Raw genomic sequence first — 19,551 nt, 5'->3', positions numbered from 1 at the left:
TCTTGGCAATTAAGTGGCCTATTGGCCTTAGGCTTATTATTGATTCAATTTGACTTTGTGTACGTCTGGCCCTAATTGGGCGTCATATGTAACTTGTCATTAAGCAAGACCTATATGTAACTTGTAATTAAGAAAGACCTATATGTAACTTGTAATCGATAGGTCGGATCCTATTCTTGGAGCCAAAACAATGAAGCCGACCTAGGTAAATTGGGAGGCTATGTCACATATATATTCAAAGCATCATTCATGCTTATGACACATTCATTCCACACAGCGATCTCCTTCAGCAACAATCAGAGAATACATTCATTCAGCAGTGATCAGCGAATAGCATCTACAGTCAGCCAATATCTTCTTAGGACAGCGAACTCTCTCCTAAGGACAGCAAACTGCCTCTTAGGGACAGTGAACGTCTTCCAAGACAGCAAGTCCATTCAGAGGCTGTGAATCTTCTTCATTGACAGCGAATGGTGTTTGTCTTCCTTGATGAGCATTCAAGTGTTTTGCAGATAAGTCCATAATACTGCTTTGCCCTAGTTTTGAATCTATCACTCTACTGTGCATATTCTGCTGGTCAAGTGCTTCAAGTGTTGAAGCAGACTTGTAAAGATTTATATTGATTTTGCCTAATAAGATCTGAGATTATTGATGGGTTTTTCACATCCAAGAGGGAGGTTTTCCCAGGGTATTTTGGTGTTCTTTATGTGCATTGATTTTTGGTTTTCTGATTTTGCTATCTATATATTACAGTCTGATCCTAAAACTAACATTCAAATTCTGGAGATATGTTTATTATTCTATAAACTTGACTGTTACGTATGCATAAGATGTAGAATTAACAACATTATACACCTTTTCCAAATAAAAAAGCATCACAGGATGGTAAAAGATAGTACTAGTACAATAATTTTAACATACAAAGAGAATGGATGACTAGATCTTGAAGGCTTGAAGCAATATTGATAGTTTCCCAATAGAGAACAAAATCATCAATGAAAAGAATTATATTGAAAGAATAAAAGATTCCACATATGATTTATATAAACCTTAATCCTACAAGAATAAATATTCCATGACTTGTATGGAAGTTGACTTGTGAAGTTGGTACGTGTAAAATATAAGTGTAACTGGATAGTTTACATTAATACTGTCCGTTACATGAAAAAGTAACAGCAGTATAACTAACAGCTAGAAACGTTTTTCTATATTAGCTTTTTTTCACCTGCGCTTATATATACAGGGTTTTAACCTTGGCCAATCAATTTGTTTCCCTTCAATATTCCTTCCTTTCTGCAATATCAAATGACACAAATAAATGCTCTAGTTACTAATATGAAAATGAGTCTCCCTAGAAACATAACTTTCCATCTCCCTAGAAAAATAACTTTCCATCTCTTCATAATACTATTATCCAGTTTGTAGATTTTATATTTCAGATAGATTGTTAACTTAGCTGAATTTAGTTCTAAAACATCATTGGATGGTGGCTGGGTTTAATGCTTCACTGACATCTTCATTTGAAGTCCATTGCAAACTCTAAATCATCGCTTATATTATAAAGTTCTCACTCCACTTTCAAAATCATTAGTTGTATAATGTGCACGGGAAAATGGTGTGTTTGTTAGCAAGACAATGTGCTGGCATTCTTGAAAAAAAATTCAATCTCTTAAAGTTTGTCAAGGAAAATAATTCACTGATTTTCGCATATGACAGAACTGTAGTGTAAAATTCATCTTGCAGTAAGTTTTAACAAACCTTGCAATCTGGTGGAATATTTTGGCAATGCAGGTGGGGCCAAGATTATAATTACTATCATAGGGCTGAATTGTGTCATTGTTGCAGACTCGTCTTCATGGATGATACAAAAGAAAGCCAAGAAAATAGGATCTGGATTGTAGGTAGATCCACAATATGGTTCCAGCATAAGGGGGTTGTCTCATTTATAATTTTATATGCATGACAATACTTGTCATAACATCTGTGAATAGTAGAACTTTTTACCATTTGAACTTAAGACTCAAGGGGATAAATACAGATGCTAGAAATGCTTTCCATCTCCTGGCATGAACATAGAACATACATGCCATAAATCCTATCAAACCAAACTTTACAGATATCTTGCAAAATTCAGATCCAACAAAACGTATGGGCACCAATCATACTATTAGTGCATTAGAAAAACAAACAAATGTTACCTTATATATGACATGATGGGCAAGTAAATAAAGCAGCTAGAAAATCAGCTTAAAGGAAGATAGCATACCTCCTTTCTGAAATAGAAGAGTACGAAGATTTTACTAGAGAAGTCCTGTGACATAAATAAACAGTCAAAAAACAAATTGCAACAAACTTCACCAATAGCAAGACTCAAAAAAAAGCTCTCTAAAAGATAAGTAAGTTAACAAAGTTAACCTTGAAGACAATGTTGAAACCAAGACAATTGAGAGCCTTAACAAATTTGTTTGGATCAGCACCACCATTATCTGGATCAAACCTGCTCTTCACCTCTGCTACCAGAAGCCAACCTCTGCTAAATAAGACAATAGGCAAGACACACATAATTATTCTCTATACCAGAAGAGAATAGAGAGTTAAAGTGGCAACCAGAATCAGAATTTTTTAGCCATTGGTCTCTCTGATTTTCAGAAAAATATTAAATCTTGCCTGCTTTGAAACAGTCAATGTCCTCATGAAAATAAATGAGCAGGTAACAATCTCAGACTATTAAACAAATGCATATATATTGTTCACTCAGTGAGTACCACTACTGGAAAAAATGTAAAGTGTTATTACCATTGCAGGTAGTTCTATTGTATCAAATAAAAAAGCAAAAACTTGAGGAAATTATTGTCGTGGGTTCAAATTTATTAATGCCAAAAATACAGATTGGCTGCAGAAACTTCATGGTACTAATTCTATCTCACAGCCATTTGGCTACAAACAAATCAGTAAAAACATTAGCAATATTTTCAATTTTCTGTTCATATAAAAAATATATGTTTAGGAAGCAACTGCCTCAGTATGGTTACAAACTTAAAGACTTCTACTCAAAAACAATAGACAAAGAATTTGCAGGTGTCTTATTCAGATCAAAGCAGAAAAGCAAAAAGGTCCTAGAAAATTCCAGAAAAAGCTTAAAGCATATAAAAAAGATTCGTATATGAGTTTCTTCTAAAGCAAATAAAAAAGATTCGTATATGAGTTTCTTCTAACACCAGTACCCACCATATTTGAGAATGAAGTATTAAATAATGAGATGAAAATCAACAAGGAAACATAAACAATACTGGAAAGAAAAAGTAATTTATTGAATAAAACAAGGGAAGGGCAGATGATCACGCCTCTTGGAGGAAATAGTGTAAGTCAATAAACATGAGAGAATTGTTTCTGAAAAATATGTTAAATCAAGTGTAAAGAAGCAAAGGTAAACCATTAACTAGGGTGAAATGTGAAAAAAGATAATGTATAAACACAACATAATTTGTCAATGACACAGATTCAGCCTCAGTTGCTGAATCAGAATTGGAATCGGGTATGTGTGTACATATGCCGATATTGCAAAAAAATTGGTGGCTGCGTATGTCCAAACTCCATTAAAAAAACATATAAAATCATAAATATATACATGTTTGCAGCCTAAAAACAGAAATTAAGTTCAGAATACCACAAAATATCATACATATGCTAAACAAAACTACCATAAACATTTGTCAAACTCATAGTTCCACAGAGTTTCTTGACAGGGGGATGGGGGGACGTGGGGACCGGTTTTGGGGACTGGGGGACCAAGGGCATAAACTTGGGGACAATGAGGGGACAGCAGGGGATGATGGTGGAGAAGAGGTGGGGAGGCAGTGCTAATATAAAAATACAGTTGAATTGAAATATTCAAGGCAAAGACTGCAATATAACATCTCTGTAAATGCCCCATGAAAGGCCAACTAGTTTTGACGAAGTTAAAGTTTGCAATCAGTATGTAATGGCATGTGGCACATAGCAAGTGACCCCAGCGGTGTCCCCAACAAAGGTGACGGAAGTGGTGGTGCTGTGGGGGGATGTTTCCCCCAAGTCCCCAAGTCTTGTAAACAACCCTCTATAGGGGACACAGGTTTTTTTTTGGGGGGGGGATGCATCCCCATAGTACACTGGTCAAACTCGAGTGTTATGATAGATATTCATTGTTCAATATTAAAATAAACTTATAAATTGAAAGTATACTAAATATATCCTTAAACCTTATATTATATATTTACAAATTAAAAAATTACTATATATAAATCCAAAATCATGAGATATACAATATATCCTAAATTTGTGATTTACACAAACTTTGGCTTTACCTTAATAAATCCTAACATACGTATATTATAAAATGTTTCCGTTTTGTTACCATATACAGTTTTTTTTTAAGGTTGCATCATAAACAATATCTTGATGCAGGAGCATCCAAGGGTGAAGGGTGTTTGCCCTCTCGGGTGAATAACTTAAGACATAAAGGTCATAACGCAGAATAATGCCGTAAATATCAAACAAGTGTAACAGATGTTCTATTCATAATAAGTGTGTTTTACAAGTTACATTCCGGAGTATAAAAGGGTACTGAGGGGGTGCGAGCGCCAACCGTCGCACCGCAACTTCCACCCCTCGGTTGCCAACTAACCAAAACAATTACACATAATTAACTAATGTTATTCCCGTGTACAAATAATGCCGCCAACATCATCCCCCCCAAAAAGAAAAGTCGTCTCCAGGCGACTTACAAAAATGGAGATAATGCAACCTATACAAGATATCGGAAAGACTAGGGAGGGGGCTGAGAAAGCGTCCCTGAAGTAGAAGTGTGAGATGGCGGTGTCTAGGCTGCCAAGCGGGAACGAAGCTCATACACCTGCTGAGTGCGTGCAGCCACATCCCGTTCCGCCACGAGGACCTTCTCTAGAGCTGTCTTCACCATGTGTGCTGCCTCCAGTAACTCCTTCTCCTTGGTATCCACTGCCGCCATCGCGCAGGCCAACTGTGTCTGCTCGGCTGCCAGGCGAGACTCTACCTCCGCCTTCACTGTCCGGATCTCAGCCGTCTCTATGCGGGCCGCCTCTAGCTGTGCCAACAACTGCACCCTCTCGCCTGCCCAGGAGGCCTGCTGACTGGCCACCTCGCTCTCCAACGCTACTCGGAAAGCCTCCCTGACTGCAGACTCCTGCTGTGTGCGCCTCAATGTATAATAGGCATCCCGATAGACCTGCTCGATCTCGCGGACAACTGCCGTCACCCGACTCTCCACAACGGGTTGACGCAGCCTCCAGGCCTGGAGCATCTCCGCTGTCTCCGTAGTCGGCCACCCCTGGGACTCAAAGCAGGTAGCGAAGGCTGTCGGGCAGTCCACCCGCATAAACTGTAGGACCTGCTCTAGATCCACCACCACCTGTTGCAATGCTTGCGTCTGGGCCGCAGCCACTACCCGTCGACCCCTCGTAACCATATCAACCATGTCCGCGAGATAAGTCTCAACATCCTCTCCCACCTGTGCCGAAGACTGGGAAATCCCTGGTGGAGCGGTCACTACTGTAGCCTGCTGCGAAGGTACCGCCTCCACCACCGAAGGTACACCATCTCCTGGTGCCTGCCCAGAGGCGACCTCCCCTGCCTCGTGCCCAACTGTGAGTCCATGTGCCTCCCCTGACGAGTCATCCAAGTGGACTACCTCCGCTCCCATCTCTCGACGCGGTGAAAATACAACAGCTCCCTCCGGCTGTGCCAATGTCATTTGAAACCGCTGTGTGAGCCAACTCTGCATAGCCTCGAGGTCAGCACACATCTCAGTGACTGGGGGAGGGGTCGCTATGGTCGGCTCCTCCAACAACGAAGCAGAAACAGTCACCACGGCGTCACCACCCACGACCTCCAACCGCACGGGAGGCTCGGTAGCCTCCACCTCCGTCGGCCCCTGCTCGACCACTACCCGGTGCGGTGACTCCTCCGTCCCTGACTCTGCCATGTCCTTCGTAAGTGCCGCTGTGGCTGGGCCCGACGGTGCTCCCTGCTGCTCGTGCTGGAGGGGACCCAATGTAACAGGCGTATGGCTCTGCCCGAAGGCCGGAATACAAGTGTCGCCTACTCCAGATGTTGGCACAGTCGTGCCCATCGGTAACAGAGGTGGGGCAAACCGGACGCGTACAGGCTCCTCCGTTGCCTGACTGCTATCGTCCTCCTCATCTTCCTCCTCCGAGTCCTCCGTGCTGCTGGACTCCCTCCCGCTGTCAGGCTCCCCTGAGGCCGAGGCCGTATCCACCACCCGTTTCTGCTTCGCGGAAGAGTGCCCAATGTCCAAGTGCCTCCAATACATTATTGGAGGCTCTCCCGCTGCCAACGGTCCCTGTGGCCGTACCTCCAACTCATCCTCTGGCACTACTTCCCGCGTGGCCTCCAGGAATAACCCTATAGCATAATGAGGCATGTAGAATGTGCGATGCTGGAGCGTCAGAAACTCATACATACGCTCTGCCAGTAACGCTGCCCAGTCATACACGATGCCATTCATCAGCCCATTCATCAGCATAATCTGAGGGAGGGCAATGTCCGACGCCCTGCCCGACCCTGTCAATTTGCTCTTGATAACATCCATGATGCACCTCCAGTGGCCCTCCGCAACAAAAGTCTTGCGGATTCCCTGACTCTTCGTGGCTCTAACCACGCTGTCCAACTCCGCTGTGGTCAAATTCCAGGAAACTAATTTAATCCACCGCTCCTTCTCCTCCTGTGTCATCTTCTTGGCCTTCAGGTCTATTTTCTTGCCCTGGCTGCCCGGAATGCCGAATACCCTCGTGAAATCCCTTGCTTTGAAGGATATGGTGACATCCCTCCGGAGGTATTCAAATGTGCTGGTGCATGTATGTCTGTCGAAGGTGTCCACCATGAAGCGTAGGGCACCCTCGTACTCCCGGATAGGGAACACGAGCATCCGAATAGCCCACTCTACTTGTGTCTTCCGAAGGTTTTGCTTTACCAGGTCATTATCGGGGGTATCCTGCCACCATTTGCGGCATTCCAATCCATTCAGGCCCTCGAATGTAATATTCTGTGGCGTCACTGTGTTTTTCGCACTTGCGGCAACCTGTGGTGTTTTCTGTTTTTGTTTTTGCCGAGCACTGGCATCCATGGTGCCGCCTGCAACATGCACTCCTAAAGCCAATGTCCTGATATTGCTACCTCTATTCTTCTAGTTGCTGCTGGAAGAAGCGTGCAGCTGTTTCTTCCAACTCCTCTTCCCTGCTGAATCCATCGATCTCCGCGTAACTGATTTGTTTAGAAAAAATCCACCCTTCGTAACGGCCCTCTTTTTTTTTTTGGCTGCCGCCGTGCGGCTGGTCTACCTGTGGCTCTTATTCTTCCCTTTGTGGCTGCTGCGCATAACCCTTGCTGTGGCTGCGTAGAATCGTGCGGACTTGGTGTGGCCGTGCGGTGGTAACTACCTCCAAAAAAAACGCACGACACTCCTCCCGTTTTCTGTGTTGGCCAGCGTCTTCTTTCCTTTTCCCTTCGGCGTGGTGTCTCCCTCGGTGTGCGGCGTTTCAATCTGGCGACGCTTTATGCTTCTCGCAGCCTTCGGTGGCTACCTCGGTTCCCTTCGTGCGCTGCGCGGGGTGTCTCCTTCGTGCGGTGCGCGTGGGGTCTCCTCCCTTTCCCTTCGGCGATGTCTCTTCCGTGCCTTCCTTTCCCTCGGCGTCGCGTGGTAATGAAACCTTACGGCTTGCGCGTTGTTTTATTTGTTTGCGGGCCTTCGGTGGCTTCCACCGTCGGTGGTGCCACCTGCGTGTCCACCGTACGGTGGTCATTTTTTCTTTTTTCTTTTTTCTTTTTTTTTTTCATATATATATTTTTTCAATTTTCTTTTATATATATATATATTTTTTTTTCGAATTTTTCTTTTATATATACTTTTTTTCAAATTTTCGTATATATATATATTTTTTCAAATTTTCAAATTTTTTGGAGCGGCTGACTGACTGGGGGTTCCCGGTTCCCTCCGTTCGTGATAGATTTTCAGTTTCGACCCGTTGACTGCGTCTGGTATCTCCTTCCCATCCAGTGTCCATAACTTTATCGCCCCGTTCGTGTTGACCTCACGTATCCGGAAGGGTCCTAACCATCGGACTTTGAATTTCCTTGGTTTAATTTCGTTCCTCCCGTTGAATTTTAACACCAGCTGTCCGGGAGTAAAATTCATTCGCCGGAGGTGCTTGTCGTGCCACACCTTCCGTCTTTGCTGGGCTGTTTCTGTTGCCCATTGAGCCATCATCCTTCGCTCGTCCAATTTGTTCAACGCGTACAGCCTCTCCCTCAGGCTTTCCATGTTGCCAAGGCGATTATCGATGGCAATCCGCAGACTTGGTACCATGAATTCAACTGGCATCACAGCTTCTTGTCCATACATCAGCTGGAAAGGAGTCTGTCCAGTAGTTACTTTGTAGGTCGTTCGGTATGCCCAAAGTACTGACGGTAGGCGCTCCTCCCAGTCATCCTTCTCCACTCCGCAAGACTTATATATCACCGACATTATTATTTTATTTGTAGCCTCCGCCTGGCCATTGGCACGTGGGTAGTACGGACTTGAGAATGAGTGAAAAATCTTGAAGTCTGATGTCAACTTGTGTATGACATGGTTCACGAAGTGGCCTCCCCGGTCACTAGTCAACTGAATAGGTATGCCATATCGCGTAATGATCTGTTCATAAATAAACTTCGCTGTGCTTATTGCCGAATTATCCTGGAGGGTCCTTGCCTCCACCCACTTGGTCAAGTATTCTGTCGCAACTATAATGTATCGGCACCGTCGTGCGCGACTGGCCTTAAGAGGGCCTACAAAGTCGAGTCCCCATCGCTCAAAGAGTTCTTGTGCATGCGACGGGTTGAGGGGCATGAAGTCCCGCTTCAGAGGTTTGCCCGCTCGCTGGCAAGTGTCACACCGCACGACCCACTCCCTAGCGTCGTGATATACCGTTGGCCACCATAGTCCTGCGAGAAGCACCTTTCGGGCTGTGGTGTCTGGACCCATGTGTCCACCTGCGGGCCCTTCATGTGCCTCCCTTAGTACAATCGAGACTTCTTCCTCCATGACACAACGCCTTAATATCTGGTCCGGCCCCATCTTGTAAAGTAACCCGTTGATGAGTGAAAAAGTCCTGCTCCTTAATGCGAGCTTTCTTCGTTCTCTTGGAGGCATACCTTCCGGAAATCGGGACGTCGATAGGTACTCTCCAATCGTCTTGTACCACGAAGGGAGCACGGCTAGTTGGAACAAGTGTGCATCCGGGAAATCATCATTTACTCCCTCTGGAGGTTCCCCTGACTTAATCCGCGACAGCTGGTCGGCTATGACATGGCTTCGCCCTGGTCTCACCACAATTAAAAATGTGAACTCCTGTAGTAGCAATAGCCAACGACTTATCCTCCCCTAGATAATAGGCTTGTTTACTAAATACATGAGTGCCTGGTGATCTACGTAAAATGTGAATGGTGTGGCCAGGAGGTAATGACGAAATTTCTGTACTGCATAGACCATACCGAGGGCTTCACGTTCTGTGGTACTATAGTTTTTCTCCGCCTTCGAGAGCAATCTGCTGGCAAAATAAAGGGGGTGGTCCAGCCCGTGTGCTCCTACTTGGGCTAATGTAGCCCCGATGGCATAGTTTGAGGCATCTACGTGAACGTGGAATTCCTTATCCCAGTTCGGGTATGCCAGTATGGGCGCTGCCATCAACCTTGTCTTCAGCTCTTCGAAGGCCTTGCTCTGTGGCTCTGCCCAACTGTATGGTTCCCCTTTCCTTGTCAATTGATCCAACGAGTGGGACACCTCCGCGAAGTTCTTGATAAACCTTCTGTAGTACCCCACATGACCAAGGAAGGATTTTACCCCGGTGACATCCGTCGGAGGCTCCATTTCTACTATTACCTGAATCTTGTCCGGGTCCATTTTCAATCCTTCTTTACACACAATGTGTCCTAGCAATCTCCCCTGTGGTACCATGAATCTACATTTCTTCGGGTTGAGGGCCAATCGTGCCCTTCGACACCTCTCTAAGCACTCTCCCAGAGTTTTTAAGTGGATGTCCTGTTTACTGTAAATAGACCAATCATCCAGGAATGCTTTGAAGTTCCCCACCAACATCCTTTCGAAGATGTGCAGGATGATGCGCTGAAAGGTGGCAGGCGCATTGCATAGACCGAAGGGCATTCGGTTGTATGCGTACACACCGTCCTCCACCACGAAGGTTGTTTTCAGCTTATCTTCCTCCGCGATGGATATCTGGTTGTAACCAGAGAACCCATCCATGAAGGAATAGATTTCGTGTCCAACTACTTGCTCCAAGATGCTGTCTGTGAAGGGTATGGGAAACGGGTCTTTAACGGTGACAGCGTTTAGGCATCGGAAATCTACACAGATCCGGATCTGATTGGCCTCTTTCTTGAGGGAAATCACAATGGGGGACACCCATTCGCTTGTCTACACTCTGAAGATTATGCCTGCTTCCAACATCCGCTCAATCTCGTCCTTCACCCGTACAGCATAATTTTTGTTCATTCGGTACGGCCGCTTCCTCATTGGCTGGGCTCCTGGTACTAATGTTATTCGGTGCACACATAGCTCTGGGGGCACGCCCTTCAAGTCCTTGTATGTCCATGCAAAGACATCTTTGTATTCCAGGAAAATTTTGAAGGCTGCGGCCTTCAACACTGGATTCCAATCGTCTCCGACCAAGATGATCTTGGGGTCACTTGTCTCCCCGAGATTCATTTCCTTTAACGTGGCTTCTTGATACTTAATAGGCTCCCCTTCTGGAAATTGGTGTGTCGGCGCCTCATTCACGGTTGCCTCCCCTTCCTATACTCGCCATATTCTGGGGGAAATATCTCTTGTTCTTCTTCGATGCTCATTACGTTACACGATGGTGTAAATAGTTCATAATCTCCCATTTGCCAATGGAAGAGCCCATTCAGGGAGTCCCCATCGTCCCCTGAGCATGCCTCTAGTTCTAATACCCCTTCATCACTGGGCTCCATGCGGCCTCTACTTCCACCCTCCGCTAACTAGTGTCCCTCAGACTCCGAGTCGGAGGAAGAGGCTAACTCCTCGCTCACCATCTGCATACGGAGATCGATTACGTACTTCCTCCCGACGTTTTCCAAAGAAAGGGTATTCCTCTTCCAGTTATGGTTCGCTTTCGCTGCGATGAGCCACCCCCACCCGAGGATGGCGTCATATCCCTTCTGCTTTAAGGGGATTACCACAAAGTCCAGCACAAATGGCTGCGTGCCGACCATCACCTGCTGGCCCATGAGGGTACCAATGGGTTTAATCCCATGTTGGTCTACCCCTAGTAGGTTGAACGTAGGGGGCCATAACGTAGGCTTTCCCAACTTTTTCCATGTCGTTTCTGGGAGTACATTTACTCCTGACCCTCCGTCCACAATCGTGTCTGTTAGGGTCGCCCCTAGTATACCCATTTCTACCACCACCGGGTGGCGTCCGCTGTTGACTACCAACAACATGGGATCAATCGCGGGACTAGCGACCTCTTTAAACGCGGGGTTGGTTGTGGGGCGTACGACCTCCTTCGTTTGTACTTGTGGGGGTACAGAGTTTAAAATAGTCGTTTTTAGCTGCGGCATACTCTCCAGGAGGTCTTGAATTTTCACCGGTACCTCTACCTGCAAGATCTGCCGTAAGATTTCCTCTTCGCCCTTCGTCCGTGGTGGACTCGCTGTCTGGTGACTGTTTTGTCCTTGTGCGGCCATCTCCTTCATGATCTCGTCTCTGGCCTCCCGCACTCTCTCAGTCTCTGTGTGGGGATTTGGGTAGGCAATCTTTTTAGCCTGTGCCCTTGTGATTGCCAATACTTCTGCCTTCGTAGGTTCTATGTTTAGAAGGTGTACGCCAGGCTTCGGGCAATTTGCGTCCTCATGGTCGCCTGGCCCGCACCATCGACAGAGGTGCTGAGTGTTGGCTTGCTTCGTGCAATCGCGGGCGAAGTGTCCCCACTGATTGCAGGCCCTACATTGAATCATCGGCCGGCCCTTGGCATCGTACTGGATCCGGTTTTTGTTGTTGTTATTGTTATTGTTTCTTCCGCCGCCGCCGCGTCTATTATCCCGGTATCCTCCAGATGATGCCGTTGTGTTAGTCTGCTGGCCCGTACCCGCTGGTGCGGATGTTGTGACCTGCTTTGTGAACAACACCTGGTTCGGGCTTCGGGTTTTCATATTGTATGGGCACTCCTTGGTGGAGTGTCCCATCATTTGGCAAATCTCACAGAATGCCTTCTTCGGGCAAGTAACCTTTGTGTGTCCATCACTCCTGCAGTCTGTACACCATACTTCAGTTTCTTCCGTCTTACTTGTACTCCCTTTCATGGCCTTGAATTCTCTCAGCATTCGTTCCATGTCCTTCTGGAGCGCGTGTACCTTTTTACCTGATCCGCTACTGCTACTGCTCTCTCCGTCAGAATCTTCGTCATCGTCCGATGAATATCTATTACTCTTCTTCTTCCTTGATGTTTTGTATTCGCTTTCTAGATCCATCGCCCTTTTATAGGCGTCGTCGTATGATGTCGGGGGTACAATCTTCATTTTTTTCCGTAGGGAAGATTTCAGTCCTTCCACAAACCATCGTTTTTTTAAGCCCTCAGCAGGCTGGCTCTCCATTTTACCCAAGAGTTCATTCAGCCTTCGACTGTATGCCCGTACTGTCTCCTTAGTACCTTGCTTGGTACTATATATCTCTGTCACAATTTCGTTGTCATCACGAAGCAACCGGAACTCCTCCGTGAATTCCTTCTGTAGGGTAGCCCATGTGGCCACTTTTTGCTTATCTATATCGGAGTACCAATCTATGGCGACTCCTCGTAACGTGGCTGGGAACTGCTGTACCCAGTCATCTTGGTCTGTTACTCCGTTGGCAGACCAAATGGTCTCACATGTACGGCAGTGCCGTAAGGGGTCTTCCTTGCCATCCCCTGTGAACTTTGGTAACTTTTGTTTGCTCGCCATCCCTGGTTGTCTTCCTGGAGGCAGTTGTGTCTGTGTCTGTGGCCCTGCGTTGCTACCTCTGGTAGTGTTGGTGGTGTGTCCTGGAGGTATGGTGTTTTGCCTGTCGCCTGTGGCACCTACACCCGTACTATTGCCCTCCCCTTCGCTCGGACACGCTCCTACTCCTGCCTCCCGTTGGTGATCTTCACTCCGTGGTGTGAGGGATAAGTTTCTAAACTGATCCCGCGTCTCCTCAACTAGATTTCGCCTTAACCTTGTTTCTTCTAGAAATTCTTCGTGGCTCCGCGTCCTACGATGATCTGGCGACGGGTAGAAATTTCCGTCGGCCTCTGCACCTTCTGTGACACCTCCTTGGTTCCCCTCGGGCCCCCCTTCGGCAGGTCGTCCTTCGGCAAGTTGCCTCAGCCTCCGTCTACGTTCTACTTGCTGTTCCAGAATCAAAGCCCTCTGCACGGCCTCCCACTCGTTCGTTTCCGGTTTTCTATTTCTATCTTTATTCAACAAGTTTGGCATTAATTGTAACACATCTCCTTAACTCTCACTTCTTTAAATCAAAACATGTCTTTATTAATTCATCTACTCAAGTACAACTCGTGTCAATAACACTTTTATTTGAAAATATGAGGTTCACATTTCAATTCCCTCCTGGCCTGTCGCCATCTCTTTCCATGTCCTGTCGGTTGTTCTCTTCGTATCGTTGCAGGATTTGTTGTCGTCGCTCTTCCTGGGCAATCTCCTCTAGGCGGACCTGTTGCGCCAGCGATGCCTGTGCAAGCAATCGGGGGAGGTGGTTCATTAACCGGTTCACTGCCGGGCTAACCTCCAGCGCTGTCCACACGACACTTGGTGGGATTTCTGCCTCCGCTGCTTCTCATCGAACGTATGTCTGAATGGCCACCTGGAGCAAAATTGAAAATTCTCGCGTTGCCGCGTCCTCTCCTGTGTACAGTTCTGTCCGCGCGTCGTCGGCCTCCGGGTTTACTTCACCAACAGGTAGGCCCATTGTGTCTATGCGCCATCCGTGTCTTCCGTTCCCGAGTACATCTAGGCAACGGCGCCAAATGTTTGCCCTCTCAGGTGAATAACTTAAGACATAAAGGTCATAACGCAGAATAATGCCGTAAATATCAGACAAGTGTAACAGATGTTCTATTCATAATAAGTGTGGTTTACAAGTTACATTCCGGAGTATAAAAGGGTATCGAGGGGGTGCGAGCGCCAACCGTCGCACCGCAACTTCCACCCCTCGGTTGCCAACTAACCAAAACAATTACACATAATTAACTAATGTTATTCCCGTGTACAAATAATGCCGCCAACAAAGGGCAATCATGCATCATCCAAAAAACATTGTTATTCTAATTTTATGTTAAGGTTAGGTGAATAAGAATAAATGCAAGCATCTATAGGTCTCCATGTACCTAGGAAAGTGTCCAACGGAACATAGGGGGTTGAAATTATTTATATTTATGGCCTACATCTAAAGACAATTGTAATTTTCATGTGTAGGCACATATTTCTATTATTTATAATGCAAAATCAAGAAAATCCCCATCTTGGTGTGGATTTGGGGAAGGAAAAGAGTCATGCATACACATCTTGGTGGTTGCAAAGAGGAATGGGAAAATAGACCTCCTTAGGCGCCCACTTTGGAAAATTGAAGAGATACCACTTTAGGCACCCTTCTGGGGAAATTGTAGACTCTCTTATTGGCTGTGTTAATTTCCTTGGTGGACATGTGTTGTTTACCAAGAGGGAGCATGGGATTTCCAAGAGGCACAAGAGTACTATAAATTGGGGGCTTGGGCTAGTTGTTTGATCGTTCAGATTTGAGTCCTTTATAGAGCTTGAGAAGCTTCAGCTTGCAGAGTTGTAAAGCCTAATTGGATAATATTTTGTAATTGATGAATTTGTATTTCATTTTATTGAGATATAGAAAGCAAGTTGTTTCTTTAAAATTTGTGTTATTCTCTTTGTTTTGCTATGTGTGAATGTTGCATGGAGTAACCCTTCATCAAGTGTAACAAAGCATGTGTTTGTTTAGGTGTGCGAGGGGAATCTCCTGCACCATATCTTCACCTCGAGGTTAATAATATACCCATTTTTTTTAATAGTAAGAATTTGTAACCTGTAAGGCTTAAGTTAATATGAGTCCAGAATTATTTGTAAATTAATTTAAAACCTTATTGCAAGGGACTTATCATATATTGTTTAAGTTCAGGCAGCAAGAATATCTGTTACAGGAAATGTATGCAGAAAATATTTTCTTTTTGCTGCGACTGTTTAGGGTTTTGGGTTGCAACTCCTTGGTTATTTGCATCAAAAGTTTAAACTGTGAATCAAATGAAATGCATTGAAAATGTTACTGTCATTCACGATTTTGGGCACATGTTTTATGGTCAAAAAGCCCAACAAAATGAGTCAAAAGTTCTGCCCACCACTGGAATTGTCATGGAAATGCAATGTACAACCTGGAATCACCCAGGTTAATCCGACCCAAAAAAGCATACTATCTAATTCCAGAGGCATTTCATTTCTGAATCCAATTCTAGGACAAATAGGTATGCAGGATTATTCTGTCAATTTGGTAACATAGGAGAAAATCATTTTGCACAGCCAGGGCTGAATATATAGGTCTTGTAGCAAGGCAAATAGATGCATTGTTACGGACTTAACATGCAATGTTGGCGAGATGTAGCTTTTAAAATGCAGGTAAAGGTGAACTATATTTATTCAAATGTTCTGCATACAATTTATATAAGGAAAATTTGCATCCATCATAGCAACTACAGAAAAACCTTGTGAATTTGGTGTAAAATGAATTGAAAAGCAGGGCTTCTATTGAAGTGTCATGGCACTACATGTTGCATATGACTATCCAAAGGGGTAACAAGATAAGATCTCTTAAACAATGATCCAAGATCAGATCTGAGTGGAGAAGTATTGATACTACCGTTGGAATAATACTGAATTTGCTACTAGCAACAATACTTGAATAATTGAGTCCACAGTAATCCATTATCAGGGTCAGCGATACTCCTATAGTGAAGAATTCTAACAGAATTGAATGTAATGTAGAATATTTAACCAAGTCATATTGGTTATTGTATTCTACAGGTGCTTTGTGTTGAGACATGGACCAGCTAGGACTCGAACCTAGGACCTTCCATATGCTGCTGGAGTTCTCTACCACTGAGCTACTGGCCCCTCTTAGACCAGTCCATCGTCGGTCCGGGTGTGGCTTATTTACAACACCAAAACGCCCCCTTAAGCCACACCTCTCCTGTGCTTGGGGCTCCTAGCCTGGACCTGGCTCTGATACCATGTTGAGACATGCACCAGCTAGGACTCGAACCTAGGACCTTCCATATGCTGCTGGAGTGCTCTACCACTGAGCTACTGGCCCCTCTTAGATCAGTCCATTGTTGGTCCGGGTGTGGCTTATTTCCAACACCAACACTTTGAGGTCAAAAGCTATCCACTCAGGGAACACATGTATTGATCTAATTGATCTTCTAATTTTTAATAGTCACTTTTAAGAGATGGGAGCTATCACCTCAAAGCAACACATCTTTTCAAAAGTGCTCTAATCCTTTTATAAATAACCTGTCATCCTATTCAATCATTCTCACCAATCTATTATTAATTTATTATGTTCCTATGTAGATACACATATTTATCATGTGTGTATGTATACACAAAAAATAACCTTATAACAAGAGATGAGAACATAAATAAAATATAATTCATGACCAAATAGTGTTGAGATCGCAAGATTTCAAAAGTTCTGCCACAAAATGAGTTGAATGAGCTCAATTTGCAATTCCAGCCAGGTTTATACAGTCCACAATATTTTGATTAGTCCAAATGGTTTTTGTGAAAGACTTCAGACATCAATGAAATGAAATTTTGGAAAAAAAGTGTTAATTGTCAAGTTATCTCACCAAATTTAATCTATAAAGTACAGTGAAACACGAGGACGTGTTCCTTTCTGGGACGTGGGGAAGGGGACAAGGCATCTCCCCACCGTCCTGCCACCGCCATTGCTACATCTGGATGTGGGGGAAAAAGCCAGGTGTCCCTCGAGTGTCTTAGGGATGTTTGGAAGTCTCCCATTGCCAGATGTGAAAAAGTGCAAATTTTTTAAAATTTAATGTTTTTTCTAAATTTTTGGGGCTAGGGTTGAACACTAATTTAATGTGGGCCCCACCCATGCCCTCTATGCCTTACAAAACCCCCTCAAATCCTCTCTTTTTCTCACATTTTTTTTTCTGAGTTTTCCAACAGCTAGGTGAAGAGGAGAGAAAAGAGTGATTGGAGTGAAAAGAGATAGGTTGAGTGAGTGCAAGTGCAAGAGGAGCGACAACGAGCAAGGAGAGGAGGATTCTATAGCAACTTGGAGAGATTTTTCAAGCACAAGGTAGGCTCTTTTTTTTGTTTGTTTCATTTTCTGATTTTCAATTTTTTTGTTGTTTTTTCTTTGTTTCATTTTCAAAATCAGATTTGATGTTGAATCTTGAGGGCAAAATGATGAATGATTCTAATGTTACGTTGAAATGAATGTAGGAATATGTACTCGCAGCCATTTAAAATTTTGTTTTCAAATTTGTTAAACTAGGCTGCAACTAGGTGCTTATTGAACTTATTTTCATTTTGATTTTGTGAAATGCAGTGTCACAATGAGCTCTCATGACATGAGTGAGGATGAGATAGAAATTCATTCTCATAGTGGAAATAAATCAGAATGTGAACCTGAGGTTGAGGGAGGTGACCATGGGGCTGATCCTGGAGCCCAATCTAGTTCCATGGAAAAAGCAACAACTAGTCCAGATTGCCTTTCCGAATTACTCACACTATGCTAAGGGTCCTTTTGATCCTAGGTTTCCTCTCAAACAGTTTGCATCAAAAATACTAGGCACATGGGGAACAGGTGGTGGCACAAGGAAGTGGCAATGCAACATTTGGGGTGTACAATGGTTTGGCAGCATTACTAAAGTTCATGCACACTTCCCTTTTATTCAAGGAAACTGGAAAAGGTGTGAACCCGTGTCCTTATTTGGAAGATCCTGAAAACATCACATATAGAATTGAGATCAACAAGCTTTGGGGCATTCCTGATGATAGTGCGGTTGCAATGCTTACCACTTTGTCTAGTAGGGCACAACTTCTAGTCATACATTGCAGACGGGAGGAGTGATGTCAGGACCTTCATCCACTCTCAATGTTGTGGTCCAATCACGAGAGGGTAAGGGGAAACGCAAGTTGCAAAGTAACCCCATAGCTGACTTGTTCAATGTGCAGGTAAAGGATGAGATAGATGATGCCATTGGCAAGTTCTTCTTTGCCAATGGCATCCCATTTCATGTAGCTCAATCTCCTTATTATAAGATGATATCGATGGTGGTGAGGGGAGGACCATCATATGTGCCACCAGGTGAGACCAAATTGAGGACCGTGAACTTGGATAAGAACTATTCCAAGATTAATGTTTTGATAGAGAAGATGAAAGCATGTTGGGTGTACGAACATTAGCCATTGTCCACTCATCAACATCGTGGTTACATGTGCAAAGGGCCCATACTTTTTCAAGGCAATTGATTGTACATGGCATCACAAAGATGCTGATTTTCAGTTTGAGGTCCTTAGGAAGGCTATTAAGGAGGTTGGGCCACAAAATGTGGTCCCCGTCCAAGTAAGTGACAAATGCAACACATATGTGCAGAGCTGCAAGGAAACTTATTGAGGCAGCCTACAAACATATTTGGTGGACTCCATGTTGTGTGCATGCCATGAACAATGCACTTGAGGACATGGAGACGATTGAGTGGATTAGAGGAGCGGTCAGCAATGCGAGAGATGTTTAGATGTTTATTTGAAACCACCCCAATTCACATGCACTCTTCAGGGCCTTCTTGAAGGAGTTCTTGAAATCACTTGAGACCAAATATGCATCCTATTTCATTCTCTTGGAGAGATGATTGAGTTGCAAGAGCCATTGCAATTCATGGTTATGACAACAAAGTGGAATAGGTGGGTCGAGGCCAAGACCGAGCATGGCAGAAGGGTGAAGGAGATAGTGAAGAGTGACGTGTTTTGGAGTGATGCAAAATACATAGTCTCCATCATTGCTCTAGTTTTTCAGGTCATCAGATATGGAGGTGGGGATTCACCTACGCTTGGAGAGGTGATCGATTCTATGCTTGACCAGATGAGGGTGGTTGTGCGAATGAAGGACCCCACTTTAGCTTTCTACAATGAGCACATTTGGCCAATCATTCAGCGCAGATGGGACAAACTTAACACTCCCTTGCATATAGCTGCCTATGCATTGAATCCTAAGTGGTATAAAGCTAGGCTTGGTAAAGGTACACCAATTCGGTATGATGAGGCAAAGGCATGGTTCTTTAGGTGCATTGATATTATGTATGATGCTAAATATGTCAACACAATTTGCACTGAGTGGACCAAATTTGTCTTTTAGGTGTTATTTACACAAGGCTAAGA

The 19,551-nt window shown here is 44.4% G+C and overlaps 1 protein-coding gene across 2 annotated transcripts in view; it reads right to left on the bottom strand.

Moving 5' to 3' along the window:
- Positions 1–992: 992 nt before the first annotated feature.
- Positions 993–19,551, bottom strand: part of LOC131044848 (ribosomal RNA-processing protein 8) — an 83,140-nt gene continuing 64,581 nt past the window's right edge. Inside the window, exons 7-9 of one of the 2 annotated variants that reach the window (XM_057978306.2) lie at positions 2,416–2,533; positions 2,267–2,311; positions 993–1,293 (exon numbers count right to left, since the gene is read on the bottom strand). In XM_057978306.2, the coding sequence (XP_057834289.2) occupies positions 1,222–1,293; positions 2,267–2,311; positions 2,416–2,533 (235 nt within the window). In that variant the 3' untranslated portion in view covers positions 993–1,221. The remainder of the gene's footprint in view (positions 1,294–2,266; positions 2,312–2,415; positions 2,534–19,551) is intronic. The other variant, XM_057978307.2, reaches the window with a different exon arrangement.

Source organism: Cryptomeria japonica, chromosome 1 (assembly GCF_030272615.1).
Source record: "Cryptomeria japonica chromosome 1, Sugi_1.0, whole genome shotgun sequence".
Lineage (NCBI taxonomy): Eukaryota > Viridiplantae > Streptophyta > Pinopsida > Cupressales > Cupressaceae > Cryptomeria > Cryptomeria japonica.
The sequence above is the reverse complement of the archived record's forward strand: the minus strand, read 5'-3'. Positions and strand labels throughout refer to the sequence as shown.